At 47.9% G+C, this 15,249-nt stretch overlaps 1 protein-coding gene across 3 annotated transcripts in view; it reads left to right on the top strand.

Moving 5' to 3' along the window:
* LMAN1L (lectin, mannose binding 1 like) overlaps window positions 1–15,249 on the top strand; it is a 403,151-nt gene that overhangs the window by 220,810 nt on the left and 167,092 nt on the right. For all 3 annotated transcript variants that reach the window (XR_015309176.1, XM_086959336.1, XM_086959337.1), the window contains 2 exons: window positions 6,269–6,395; window positions 10,652–10,842. Coding sequence is in view for 2 of the 3 variants with exons in the window: in XM_086959336.1 (XP_086815462.1) it covers window positions 6,269–6,395; window positions 10,652–10,842 (318 nt within the window). In the remaining variant the exon portion in view is untranslated. The remainder of the gene's footprint in view (window positions 1–6,268; window positions 6,396–10,651; window positions 10,843–15,249) is intronic.

Genomic DNA, 15,249 nt, shown 5'->3' with positions numbered 1-15,249 from the left:
GACTGAGGATAAGAATGATGGAGAACAGAAAACGTCAGGTAAACATAAGAGACAAGTTTAGTGCTAGGGTGCGGTTATCCTAAAAGTTAGGGTATGTGTAAGGTAAAGGTTTAGGGTAAAAGTAAATAAATGATTAGGATTAGTGTTTAGGTAAGAGTAAAGGATAGCTATAGAGCCTTTGTAAGGATAAGAGAAGGTTTTAAATAAATATAAGTAATAGGTCTATGGCCAGGGTGTAGGAAACGTTTAGGATAGATTTAGGTAAAAGACAGGTGATGGTTAGTGTTGTCAAGGGGAATATTTACTAGAAGGGCAAGAGTACTGAAAGGTTTTAAAGTAAGGAATAAGGTATGAATTAGAAGAAATGGTCAAGGTAAAAATATAAATGTTATATTGGTGAAATACATAATAAGGACAGGTGGATAAGGCAGTGGTAAGTATGTGATTTTGATGAGGTATAGGAGATAAGGTAGTGGGTGGCGAGATATTCACTCAGGCCCAATAGGAAGATTGCATGCAGAAATAACACAGCGAAAGATGTTTATGAAGGGGCTAAGTTTGAGGGTGGCAGAAATGGTACTCCGTCGCAACATGTCTGACGACCCTGTCCACTAACTTCTTTGTCTGTCTGCCTCATTTATAGATTGGTGCACCATATGCTTTCTGTTGACAGAGCTTCCATTGGCACTATCGACAGAAAGCTAGGGGTGGGCGGAATTTGTGTAATCTCGCTACGCAAATCTCTGCGAAACGGTAAAAAATCTCTGCGAACACGCAGAAATTCCTCGAACATGCGGAATTGCTTGCTTGCGATGCTTTTTTACTGTTCGCAATTGCTGTTTGTGTGCTCGGGGAGAAATATCTTGCAAACACGCATTTGAGAACGAAAACAATCAAAATATTTCGCAAAGTCACGGAACGCACAATTTTGAGCAATTTCGTGTTCTCCGCAGAACGCGAAATTACCAGAATTCCGCAAATTCCGCGAACGGAACAGAATTTACCGCCCAGGCCTACAGAAGGCATCATCTGATAGAGTAAGGGCTGCCAGAGGAAGGTTATTACAACACCCACCCTATTCAGGTTGGATGGGTGTCCTTTATTCTGACTGTCGCTTCCAAGAAAAACGTGGTGGTGATAACCTGGCAGTAATAGACAGAAAAAATAACGATCCCCACACCTTGGGATAAAACTATGAGGGTGTGTGGGGTCATTAGTTTTTAGTTTTCCAAAGCAAGTTCCCATTTTGGGAGTTTCTATATTGAAATTTTTTTTTAAGTTTGATGGATGGCTGTTAAAACGGACCGCAGCTGTCCAACAAACTTTTTGCACCTGACGAAACCACTATGAAGGCAGTTTCTTCCAACGTAGAGAGGACCCCGGTGCCAGCAGTCATCTTTAAAATTTGGCAGGAGGTAGACCGCTCGGGTGGTGGAGATAATGTCCTCTGCCACAGGACAGACTGTAAATTGGCCCAAGCTTACACAGCGTGGTCACTAGATTGATAGCTTACATTTCAAAGTAATAGTTACAATTTGCGCGTGTTTCAGACCAAGAATCTTTGAGTAAGTTCCACTCCTGAACTTGTAACCAGGCCAAAGGGCAAGTTCTTGTCATTCCCCTGGTATCCAGACTTGTGCCTGCGCTCTGTGCGCTTCGGGACCTGAGCTGCTGCTAATTTTAATCACACCTCGTTTTCTATTTGATTTGTATTTTATTTTATTTTCCGCTGTTCTTAATTCCGCCGTGCCCTCACCTGCACTATAACTTTTGGGAAATCCACCGCTGTTGGGCGGGTCCGCTTCCCGGCGTAATTCCCCTGCAGTAGCGCCATCTTGTAAGTAGACAGTGCCGCTTTTCGGCGCCATCAGGTAGTCTACACGCTCTAGTCGTCAGAAGGACACTAGGCATGTACAAAAGAGAGTCATGCTGATGCGCAGAGGTTACGCGCAGCGGGGACGCCTGACTGACGCAGGAGTTACGCCTGAGTTCAGCCCGTCTGCGCCCGTCCGCGCTGAGGACGCGCTGCAGGTCGGGCTGGACCCTGGGTCTTCTGACAGGTCAGTTTCTTCAATCCAGGGATACTCACTATGCGACCTATTGTCTCTTAGACCCCTAGTGCTCGTGTATCATCATCGGCTCCCTCCTGAGGCCCTGCGTCAGGCGCAGGTATGTCTTTCCTGTAAAACTTCTTTTAAATTTACTATTCAGGCTTTTAAGAAACCTGCTCCCCCCCCACCCCCCATGGTCGGCTGACCTCTCCACCCAGACAGGGCTTCCTGCTCAATGCCCGATCCCTTATTAAACACAACTTAGATTTTTACGACTTTGTAAGTATGAGGCAACCTGATTGGGTCTTTGTGACCGAGACATGGGCCTCTGAATCCTCTGGTCATGATCTCCTTTTGGCTATATCTGAAGGATATGCATTTCATAGGTTGGATAGAGTACGACGGAGAGGAGGTGGATTGGCTATCCTCTATAAAACCACACTCTCCTGTACTGTAAATTCTCTATCGGCTCCTTCGGATCCCTTTGAGGCTCTATATTTCTGTATTATGAGTGCCCCCTCGATTTCCTTTACGGGAATTCTTGTATACAGACCTCCAGGATCTAGAACTAACTTCTGCCCTGAGCTTTTTAGAATCGTTGAACCTTACTTTGGGAGATCTCATTTTACTGTTCTTGGGGACTTGAACTTTCATTTAGAGGATTTGACAGCTAAAGATACTGTCTCCCTGGTCAACTCCTTGGAGGCCTGTGACTTTATCCAAAGGGTACTTTACCCTACTCACAAGGCTGGTCATACCCTTGATGGGGTGTTTTCAAATGATTCTAGACTAACAGTCGGCGCTCCTTTGCTGATAGTGTGGTCTGATCATCTAGCAGTACCGTTGTACTTAAACACTCCCTGTATAGAGGGTAAATCGGCCACCACCAAGAAATGTCTTAAAAGAAGCTTCAGAAACATCACTAACGAGGCTCTCGCCCCTTTTATTCAAAATAATAATATCTCATCTCAGTGGGAGGTGGATGAGGCGGCACAAGAACTTGCTGACTCTATCTCTAAGGCAGTAAATGAGTTAGCCCCCTCCTCTCTAAAATATGTTGCGCGACTAAAACCGACAGCCCCCTGGTTTACAGAAACACTGAGGCTTCTCAGACAAAAATGCAGAAGGAAGGAAAGAGGTTGGCGCAAATCTTGGGATCCCAAGGATCGAGAAGCTTACAGGGTCCTGCTACGAGAATATAAAAGCAGAGTTATCAAGCAGAAACAGGATTACTTCACCAACCTGACCAGCTCTCTTACGTCATCTAAAGAGCTCTTTAAGATCGTGGACTCCCTCTGCTCTCTTCAGGCACCTGACCCCGTGGTAGCCTCACAGGAGCTATGTAATAACATCTCGGATTTCTTCTATAAAAAAATAGACGACATCTATCTGGCTCTACAATCTCAGAGGAATTCCCTGAGTGAAGAGGACTCCTCTCGAGTTAAGCATCTGGAATCTTGGGATGGGGTTTCTCCCCAAGCCCTTAACCACTTCCCCGCGCTCTCCATCGATGGACTTAATCTCCTCTTAGATAAAACGAAATCAGCCTCTCCTCTGGACCTTGTTCCTTTGAAAATACTAAAGGACTGTAGGGACATCATTCTTCCTCCTATGTTGGAAATAATGAATGGAGCTATGAAACAGGGTACTTTCCTACGGCTTGGAAGAAGGCCATTGTGAAACCTCTTCTCAAAAAGCCTACCCTGGATCCTGGGCTCCTGAAGAACTTCAGACCAATATCTCTTTTGCCGGCCCCGCTAAGATGTTGGAAGCCCATCTGAACTGTCATCTTTCCAACTTCTTGGACGCCTCGGGATTTCTGGATGGGTCCCAACATGGCTTTAGAAAGCTCCATAGCACGGAGTCCGCTCTGACTAAGGTCGCAGATAACATCCGCCGGAAAGTAGATCTGGGCCAAACCACCGTGCTTGTACTGCTGGACCTCACAGCAGCATTCGATACCCTGTCTCCCTCTACTTTAACATCTAGGTTAAGGGAGGCAGGGGTAACAGGACCGGCCCTCATCTACTGAATTCATTTCTACAGCAGAGAGAGCAGCGTGTGATGCTTGGAGATTTCCTCTCCCCTGCTAAGTCTTTGCAATGTGGGGTGCCACAGGGGTCGGCATTGAGCCCGACCCTGTTCAACATCTACGTGGCCCCCCTTGCAAGACTAGTAAGATCTCAGGGGATGGAGGTAGTGTCGTATGCCGACGACACGCAGATTATGGTGTCCCTGACCCACTCTGTGAGTGTCACCGCGTTCAACTTTAGGTCCTGCATGCAACTTGTTGCAGAGTGGATGATTCTCAACTCCCTAAAGTTGAACGGTGACAAAACAGAGGTCCTGGTCTTTGGCAAAGACCAGGGCATGTGGTCAGGTGAGTGGTGGCCTCCAGCCTTAGGCACCTGCCCCACTCCCACACAATCTGCCAGGAATCTAGGCGTCATCTTCGACACCCGGCTCTCCATGGAACTTCAGGTTAATAGGACAGTGGCCACCTGTTGGGGTGTCATCAGGACTCTTAAAAGAATCCTTCACTATCTTTCCCTACAGGCTCGTAAGCAGGTTGTGACTGCTCTTGTTGGCTCAAGGCTCGACTATTGTAATTCACTCTATGCCGGGGCCAACAAGGGCCTTCTGCAGCGCCTACAGGTTGTGCAAAATGCGGCTGCGCGATTTGTTTTGGCCCTGCCCTGGCTGTCCTCTGCAACCTTGGCAAGGAAGAGTCTCCATTGGCTCCCTATCACCTCTACAGTATCTTTTAAACTCCTCTGTCTTACTTACAGGCCCTTATGGCTGGCCCAGCTGATGCATTGGGATCCCTGCTTACTAGGTATGTCCCGAATAGATGTCTGCGCTCTCTAGAGCTAAATCAACTGGTAGTCCAGCGCTCTAGGAAGGTTAGATGGGGAAGTAGGGCCTTTTACATCTTGGCACCCCAACTATGGAACACACTTCCCCTTGAGATCAAATCACAGCCCTCACTGGATCTCTTTAGGAAAGCCTTGAAAACCTGGTGTTTCATTGAGGCTTATCAGTAAGCTCCTGTTACCGTTGCCTTCAGCTAGATTTTGAGTTAGGCGCCTTGACGGCCATTGGGCTAAGTTGCGCATGAACAAATCCCACTTCATTCATTCATTCATTCATTATCCTGATGCTGCTATCAGCTGTCAGAGCCAATTCTCTCCATAGTTGTGGTTAGATTCTGATGCTGAGCTGTAGGCCATAGCTCCTGTTGGGGTGAAGGAGATGATATCCATGGGATTCCAGTACACAAAACTGCGTAGAGAAGCTGATATGCATCATCAAGATAGTAACGTAGCTGCCATTCGCCAAACTCACCAATGCTCTGAGACCGCATAATCATATTTTGTTGTCACAGTTACCATGATCAACTGGAGACACCCCATGACCACTTCAGGACCAGGGAATATCCCCTCACCAATATTTCCATGTCTACAGGCCATGTGGGAGCTATTCTAAGGAGAGGCAACATTATATGCTCCATCCATACACCACCCATAGGATGTTCCACATGAACTGTAGTCTAAGCCTCCAGCTCCCCCCTCCCCGATTAAAAATGGGACCCAAGAATGTAGTGTAGGATGGCTACAACTGACCTTCCATTAGTAATGTAAAGGTCCAACAGGAGGAGTGTGGTCTGGTAGAACAGGTCAAAGTATTGATAATAAGGTCCAATGAAGTTTATAGATGGTGGTCTGGTAGAGCAGGTCAAGGCATTGATAATAAGGTCCAAACAAGTTTATAGATGGCCCAACAGTGGGTAGGTGTTTCCAGATTGATGAAGTGCACTTCAATTTAATGCCTGTTATTGTAATGCTCCCTACCTAATTGTCAGTGCCCATCAACAGTCCTTCCTCAATTAATGAATGTGGTAATGGGTTTCTGAATGAATCAATCAGAACCACAATTCTCCCTCTGTTTACTGATCCCATAACATTAACCTATGTTCTTAGTTCCATGTGATACTTGCAGAGGCACTGACGTGGTCAAAGTCTGGTTTTAAAGAAATGTCCTTCCCCTCTTAATATCGTATCAGGTCCCCGGTTGGAGCTTGCCACACTGTACCAGGAGACCTATGTTGGCCGTGTGCATGTAACAAGTGTACTAATTCATGAATCTCTTCATGAACCTGTGATGTTCAGCATTAACGATATGGTTGGTGATGACTTTATGTTCACCCTTCTCTCCAGGCAGCAGATGCCCAGATCTCAGACAGCGAGAAGGACAAGTTTCAAAAGGACTTCGAACACTTTCAGAAAGAGCTGGAGAAGCAGAAGGAGGACTTCCAGAAGCAGCATCCAGAGGATAGGCCCCCTGGTAAGTCAAAAGCTTAAAACAGTAGGCCCATCCTACTTCTCTTTCGACTCGAGTACCTTATAAAGAGTACTGACCAATGCCTGGTATAGTTTCAAGGAGAACCGGGACTCTTTACAGAAAATGATTTTACAGTAACAGGAGCTTGTCCAGCATGAGTTACTTTACGTAGAACAAAAGGCAATAGGATTTTTTTAATAGTTCAGAAGAAGTCTACATTGAATACACTCAACAGTTATTTCTCATATACTCATACTAAGCATGTTTAATGGTTGAGGCACTATAGCCGTATCTTGTGCCATGCTAGGCCAAATCCTCAACAGATGTGTGGACACATGTAACTAATGAATGCTGTGAGAAATGTGGTCCTAGAAGGCACAGGACCCCAGTTGTGTCAATAGGGTCTTTCACAACTAGTGTCAAGTTGCCTGTATTCCGGAGACACTCAAACAGGAGACCAAGAACCCTTTTAACACCTAACATTTAGGGAATGAGGTAGGGCAGTCAAAGACTGGAACAGGGGGTATTGTGGGCTAGAAATTTAGAACTCAACAGTGTACATAGTACCAAAAAAAAAAAATTAACAGGGGCGTCTTCCATTAAAAAGGGAAACTACATTAATACACACACAAATGCAATGCAAAAAATGACAAATATTTACAAGATTTGAAGTGAAATTTCAATCTAGAGCCCTTTCGGTGGAAATCATGTACTGCAAAGAAATTTCACAGGGGCAACTAACCCCATAAGCCTAATGTGTTCCCGCGTATTGTGAGGTACCATGTGATAATTTGTGTACCGGCAAATCCTAAAAAATAATATAATACCTTAACGCCAGTTTCCATCTGGAGACACTATATTGTTCTGAGCAGACCTTCCACCACAGATCTGATTATGCATATTAACCTTTAACAGGTGTTCTGCCCTCAGGATATTTGATATTTTGATATTTTTTGTGCATTTATAAAGCGCTGACGTTCGCTCCCACCAGGCTCAATTTTAATAACGCGGGCTCCAGCCTGTGAACTCCAATGAAGGAGAACAGCACACATCTCTCCTTTAGAGCTATTGTGTTTGCCGTGTCTATTCTCATTGGGTCTCTTTTAATTTGTCTTCTCCTTTGAGCACACCAGTGGCTTACTACTGTTTCTTTTTCAGCTCCGAAAACTCCTTGGGTTTGCTTTTACCTGGTTATACCCTGCCCATGTGTAGTCTGGCCCACAAGTGCCCTGTGAACTGCGGTGCCTATTACTTAGGTCTCCCGTTGCCCGGCATTCTCTTGGTGGTGCTCAGCAGGCAATTGACTTGCTGTTCCCTCGGTAAAACTAGGACCACTGTCCTCTCTTAGAGCAGCCACAGGATGTTGATCACTGAGAGGTTGCACTGAGAGGAAGGTCTACTGGACTATCCCCACAGAGCTGCTCTAATTTGCTCCTTGTGCTTTGGTCCTCCAGGCCACACGCAGACAAGAGAGTTGCACCCAGCGCTTGAAATGCTGGCCAAGAAGACAATGCTTTATAGGGCCTAATCTTCAAGGGGCTCAATTGCACTTGGGTTTTTAGTTTTGGTATCCCCAACCCTCAGGGACCCATGGTGGAAGACTGTAACTCTTTACACAAGTAGTTAAGAAAATCACAGATGTCATGAGCCCTACTGGTTGGATCCCAGAGAAGTTAGTAGTGTTTTGCTTCTGGTGGCATCCTCCAACCTCCAGTGCCAGCATCTAGGGATCTCCTGACACCCACATTGTGTTGAGGAATTTCTGCCTCCAGTAGCCTTTGGCATTGCTGCTTCTTCTGCCTATCAGAGGCTTAGTTGCAAGGGAAGGGGCCTGCCCTCTTTGCCAGCCCTGGTGATTTCCTGATTTGAGGTCGCCATCTGCAGCACGCCCGAGGTCCTACACAGATCACTTTCCTTGCCTTTGCTCCCCAACTACCCAGGCCTTGCTCCACTTACAGGGTAACTGTAGAACAGCAAGGGTCGGTTGTGTCCACTCCTGAGACACCACATCAGGGCCAGTGCAACATACCTCCAGGGACAACTTCATTCAGGGCCTCCAGCAACTCCACTCGCCCCTGGGTGTGGGAGAGAGACGGTGTGTCCAGATCTGAGAGCATCTTCAAATGCCCATAGTTCAAGTCAGGACTGGGGTTCATCAGCTAAGACGGTTCATCTACTGTTTCTTCCAGGCTCCTTCTCCTCTTTCTGAGCCTGCAGAGGGGCTTAAGAAAAAAGATGGTGTTTCCTGTGATTGATGAGGCACCAACCCAACCTAGCATGCTGCATCATTTCTCCACTCATTAAAGTCACTAAAAACAAACCGTCCTCTGCCTACCCCGAAGCGTGTTCTGCACTATGGGTAAGGTTTCAAATGACCGATCAAATCAACACTGAGATATATCTCCTTCAGGGTCACTCTCTGCCCACCCAGGTCTGACTGTTCCCTCAAAAACTGTTGTAAGGGATCCAGTGCCCAGAAGAAGAGGCAGAAGTATTGGCCCTACCATTGTCAAATACTGGGAGCTTCCATCCCCCTGATAAGCAAGCGGCTGTAGGATGCTGGCTCTGGAGATTCAATCCCTGTATCATTCCTCAACAGGAGATTATGAATGCTCCTCAGATAAGCCTATTGATCTGCCAGCTCGTGCTGCACGCAGTTAGTTTGCAATGCCAGCCAGATCAAATGGCACATCCTAAACTATACATATCATAAAAATCTAGAGATGTCAAAAATGACGTCATATCTGTATTCAAGCCAAATAATTTATATACAAGGCAGTGAGGCTGAGCCTTGTATCCTGTTCCAGTCTAAAGCTACAGTCAAAGCGCCATTTACACATAAAATGCACATTGAAACATTATACAAGATACCACACCCAAATAGGACTGGTGCTGACCCTTTCGGTCTCCAATTGAAGCATAACAAACTAGACTGTGCCCCATTTGCCACAATGCAATCTGTGTGCAGATGCCAGGCAGTGTTAGACAACAGTCTTCTTTGCTGCCTGTGTGTTTGTGTCATGTGCAGTCTGCTCATTGCCCCATGCCTCAGCTGGCCACCATAGCTGGCTATAATGTAAAGGTTGGGCACTGGAGGTTTCAGTGTCCATTTTAAAAAGGCCATTTCATTATTTGAGACACCCGGCAGCAGAGTGCCAAATACCAGCAGCGAAAATCTTTTTTTAATGTTTTTTTATGAAGGTTTTGAATGTTAGAACCTCTCTGCTACACATTTCAATGTCCCAGGATGAGCATTGTTATTTCACAGAACAGCTTTCACTCATCTCATGTTATTGGTGCATTGTATTCTCCTAAATCAGCAAAACACAAGTAGTACAAACTAAGGATTGGGGGATGCGCAGGATTGTGTTTTGTGCTTCCTTCCACCCACACAGATCAGTAGGCACAAGAAGCAATACAAGGGAGCAGGAGCCCTGGCGGTGCCAAGAAGGAACAGCTCTGATGTTTCCATGATGGCAAATCCTATTGTTTCCAAAAGGGGAAACATTGCTGTTACTATGAGGGCAAACTACTTTTGACCCTAAGGGGATGCTCTACTGTTGGTTCTATCTGATCTAAAGACAGAATTCAAAGTAAAGATACATATTTCCTTCTGTGTTAATGTTTAGTCACATAAGAATGAAATACAACAAGAAAACTAAAATATATTTGTATTTGCCTAAAGGTACTCCACTATAGTTGAGAAAAACCTTTTAGCCCCCCCACATTTCGTTTTAGCCTATGGAAAATACTTCAGTAATACATGTTTACATGCAAGTTATACTAATTCTTGCTTTTTAATTGTATGAATTTGGGTGTCTTATACAACTGCACTAAAATATTTTTGGGATATTATATTGGTGGCTGCTTTTTTGTGCTGGGCACAGACATTAATTTATGATTGAGCTTTAAGAGGCTAAATGGCAAGGATGGGATTTTTTTCTCTCCACATATTGTGATTCGTACTTTGCATTTCTGACTAATCCATTGTGTGGAGCACAAGGTGTGACCAATATGCTGATGACACATGTCTATTTATATGGCACTGCTGACAAAGCATTGGTAGATTTTAAGATCTCATAGACAGGAGATGTGGCGCAGAATTCCACATCATCTTCCTCGTGATAATGCACTTAGGCTTTTGTGAATGGTGTGCTGGATTTCACTGGCAATTGTTACCTGCCACCTCTCTCACGTAGGTACCACCAGCAGTCAGTGATAGTTGTCTGTTCTTGTTTTCCCCTGACCCCCATTTACAGTGGAGGACCTGTTTGAGTCTGACAGCCAGCGGGAGCTGATAATGGTCCTGGATGGGCAGAACCGTGTCCTGCAGGAGTTGGGCCACCTATCTGAGCGCCTGACGATGGTATCTGAGGAACAGAAGAGACGATGGGATTTTCTGCGGCGGAACATGGCTAATGAGACCACCACTACTGTAAAAGGAGGGCCGGTAAGCCTGTGGATTGACGCCAGCTCCTGTTGGTAATGGGTGGGTCAGGGAGCCTGGGGTGAATCTTCAGGGTATGGCCGGTGATCTTCAGTGAGTGTTAAATTTGGCAAGTCCCAAACATGGTGGGGGATGAGTAGGATCAATTGAACCTTTGAAGGAAACTTTGATGGGAGGGCAGCAAACCGGCGGCATTTTCCAACTCTGGGAACTGATATGCTGTGGTGAACCCTAGATTAGAATTGGTATTCTGGGTTTATTTGTCTGTAGCAAATGTGCAAGACAGAGTAAGGAAGAAGTGTTGAGCTGCCATGAGTGGTGAGAGCACTCAGCTTGAGTGAGACCCTACCCTATGGTAAGCTAAAGAGGGGCGAGTCTCCGTAGCAGGAGCCGGAGATCTAGGGTGAGCCTTTACATGGAGGATACTGGAGGCTTGGAGGTTTGGAATAAGTCTTGAATTTCTTGAAAGTGACAGGTGACACTGGAGGTGGGTAGAGGTTTAATAAGCGCACACTCCTGTCTGTCTACCAGAGAACTAAAAGATGTTGATGTCTACAAATTCACTGAATCTAAATCCTGAAGTAATATGTCCTTCTTGCTCTCTTCCTCAAGACATGTCCTCATTTCCTGTTACTTCATACACTTCTCTATGGGAGGGTTCTCCGGGAAAGTTTGCGGAAGAACCCCCCAGGTGTATGAAGACAGAGTAGCTGATCAACTAAGAGTACAGAGGCTACTATGCAGAACTACTTGTGCTTTATTCTTCCTTCACTCTTCACTCTTTTTCCTTCCTAAACTTTGTGTTCTTTCTCGGCACTTGTCCTATTCTACTGCCCACTAGCTAGAAACACTCTCAGCACAAACAATAATTGCCGCCTAATACTGCCCACCTTCAATTAGAACCAGAATCTCCTCCAGCTATCGATGTGCCCTAATAAGGAAGCACCCCGCGGGTCGACATTGAAACAATGCGAAAACCTCTCACCTTGGGTAGATGGTTGTAATATCTTGTGCTTGAGTTTTTCTGAAAAGTACATCCCAGCCTCTGTGTTCAGGAGAGAAATGGGAAAGCAAAATGCTTTTAGCTGGGATTTCTCCAGGATTCTGCATCCACAGTGGCCAAAGCCCTGAGCAAAGAAGCCTTCCAAACTCTGTCCTATGATACTGCGCCTCTACCTCTCGTCGACAACCAGAACCCCTCCATTACCAAGAATATCCTTTCTTTTTCTGCAGAATCAGGTGTATGATTTAAGTTCAAGAGCCTTTTTAACCTTATTCTCTGTTGGCCATCTTATAGTTCAGTTTCCTACAGTGTTCTTTTTCTTGAGCATTTCAGGGATCCTTGTCCTTCTGACCTCAAAGTCACAGATCCTCTTTTAAATACATAAAAATATTAGACAAGCCTCTATGTGCCCAATTAATCAATCAATCAGTCATGACATTTGTAGAGCGCACTACACACCCGTGAGGGTCTCAAGGCGCAGGGGCTAAGGGGATGCCGCTACTGCTCGAAGAGCCAGGTCTTGAGGAGTCATCAGAAGATCAGCAGGTCTTGGGTCTGCCGTAGGTGTACGGGGAAGGCGTTCCAGGTCTTGGCAGCGAGGTGGGAGAATGATCTGCCGCCGGAGGCTGCTCTTCAGATGTGGGGGACTGTGGCGAGGGCGAGGTTGGCGGAGCTGGCGGGTGGGGGTGTAGAAGCTGAGTCGTCTGTTGAGGTACGCTGGTCCGGTGTTGTGGAGTGCTTTATGTGTGAGAATCCTTTTGTTGACGGGGAGCCAGTGCAGGTCTCTCAGGTGGGGTGTGATGTGGCTGCGGTGAGGGACGTCGAGGATCAGATGTGCAGAGGTGTTCTGGATGCGTTGCAGCCGTCTCAGAAGTTTGGATGAGGCTCCTTTGTACAGGGTGTTTTCGTAGTCCAGTCTGCTGCTGACGAGGGCCTTGGTGACGGTTCTTCTCGTTTCGGTGGGGATCCACTTGTAGATCCTGCGAAGCATGCGGAGGGTGTTGAAGCATGAGGATGAGACGGCGTTGACCTGTTTAGTCATGGAGAGGGTGGAGTCGAGGATGACCACTAGGTTGCGTGCATGGTTGGTGGGTGTTGGGGCTGTTCCCAATGTGGTAGGCCAACAGGAGTCTTCCCAGGCTGAGGGGGTAGATCCGAGGATGAGGACCTCTGTCGTGTCCGAGTTCAGCTACAGTCGTCTGTTCTTCATCCATTCAGTTACGGCCTTCATTCCTTCGTGGAGGTTTGTTTTGGCGGTGTGGGGGTCTTTGGTGAGGGAGAGGATCAGCTGGGTGTCGTCTGCATAGGAGATGATGTTGAGGTTGTGCAGTCGGGCGACGTGGGCGAGTGGTGCCATGTAGATGTTGAACAGCATTGGGCTGAGGGATGAGCCCTGGGGTACGCCGCAGGTGATCTCTGTGGCTTCGGAGTCGACTGGGGGAAGGCGGACGCTGTGTGTTCTGCCGGAGAGGAAGGAGGTGGTTCAGTCCAGGGTCTTCTCTTGGATCCCGGCGTCGTGGAGGCGTGTACATAGTGTGTGGTGGCAGACCGTGTCGAAGGCGGCTGACAGGTCTAGAAGGATGAGAGACGCGGTTTCTCCGTTGTCTAGCAGGGTGCTGATGTCATCGGTGGCGGCAATGAGGGCAGTTTCGATGCTGCGGTTGCTGCGGAACCCAGACTGGTAGGGGTCCAGGATGCAGTTATCCTCAAGGTAGTGGGTCAGTTGTTTGTTGACGGCCTTCTCGATGACCTTCACCGGGAACGGGAGCAGGGAGATGGGCCGGAAGTTCTTGATGTCCTTGGGGTCCGCCGTGGTTTCTTGTGCAAGGCGTTGATCTCAGCGTGCTTCCAGCTCTCCGGGAAGGTTGCTGTCTCGGAGGAGCTGTTGATGACTTTCCGGAGATGGGGTGTGATGGCTGTGTTGGCTTTGTTGAAGATGTGGTGTGGGCGTGGGTCTGATGGAGATACGGAGTGAATGGTGTTCATGAACTTGATGGGTTCGTCGTCTGTGATGTTGGTCCAGGAGAGCAGGCGGCTGGTGCGGATGGTAGTCATGGGGGCGGTGGTCTCGGTGGTTGTCGGGCGGTCGTGGCGTTGAAGCTGTTGTGAATGTGGATGCGATCTTGCAGTGGAAGAAGGTGGTCAGCGAGTCGCACAGGTCTTGCGAAGGTGGGACGTCATTGGTGTTGGAGCTGGGGGTTGGAGTATTCCTTCACGATGTTAAAGAACTCTTTGCTGTTGTGTGTGTTATTGTCTAGGCGGTCTTTGAAGGAGGCCCCTTTGGAGGATCTGATGAGTTGATGGTGTCTGTGGGTGGTGTTTTTGTGGGCTGCGTGGCTATCCGGTGTTTGTTCACGGAGCCAGTTCTTTTCCAGTTTTCGGCAAGTTTGCTTGGAGGCCTGGAGGTCTTCAGTGAACCAGGTGGCTTTCTTGCTGGTTCGACTGTTGAGGGGTCTCTTGAGCTGGGCGAGGGAGTTGGTGCAGTCGTCGATCCACTGTCTGAGGCTGCGGGCGGTGGTGTCTGGGTCGGTGGCATCGGCAGGTGGGCTCTGGGCGAGGGAGGTGGTTAGCTGGTCTTCGGTTGTTTTGCTTCTCCGGCGGCGGGGCATCTGTTGGGTGTGTTGGTGGATTTCTTGAAGGTGAAGTGGATGCAGCGATGGTCGGTCCAGTGGAGTTAGGTGGTGTGGTTGAAGGAGACGTGGGGGCTTGCGGAGAAGATGGGGTCTAGCGTGTTTCCGGCGGAGTGGGTGGGTGCTGTGGCGAGTTGTCTGAGTCCGAGGTTGGCTAGGTTGTCAATCAGGGTGGTGGAGTTGGTGTCGTTGTTGTTCTCGAGGTGGAAGTTCAGGCCACCGAGGAGGATGTATTCTGTGGAGCCGAGGGCGTGTGTGCTGACCAAGTCGGCGATGGAGACGCTGAACTGTGGTTGGGGTCCGGGGAGGTCTGTAGACGTGGGTTCCTCTGAGGGTGGTGTTGGGGTCAGTGTGGATCTGGAAGTGTAGGTGTTCGACGGTGCTGATGGTGTCGTCGGTGTTGTTTGAGACTGAGAGTGTTCCTGTGGATGATGGTGATTCCTCCTCCTGCTCCGTTGGTGGGGTCCATGAGTGTGATCTTGTAGCCTTCCAGGACGGCTATGTCGATGTTGGGTGCTAAGGCGGGGTTCAGCCAGATCTCCGTCAGGAAAGCGTCGTCTGGGGGGGTTGAGTCGAGTAGGTCTCAGAGTTCAACTGCGTGTTTGCAGGCGGAGCGGGTGTTGAGGAGGATGCATCTGAGGTAGTTGGGTTCCTTCCATGTCGGCAGCTTGGCGGGCGGATGCTGGTGAAGCCGCAGTTCCGGCAGGTGAAAGGTCCATGGGCGTGCTTCGGGGCGGCCAGGAAGCAGGTGTGTGGTCTTCCGGGGTTGAGTGTGCG

Source organism: Lissotriton vulgaris, chromosome 2_2, assembly GCF_964263255.1.
Source record: "Lissotriton vulgaris chromosome 2_2, aLisVul1.2, whole genome shotgun sequence".
NCBI lineage: Eukaryota > Metazoa > Chordata > Amphibia > Caudata > Salamandridae > Lissotriton > Lissotriton vulgaris.
The sequence above is the reverse complement of the archived record's forward strand: the minus strand, read 5'-3'. Positions and strand labels throughout refer to the sequence as shown.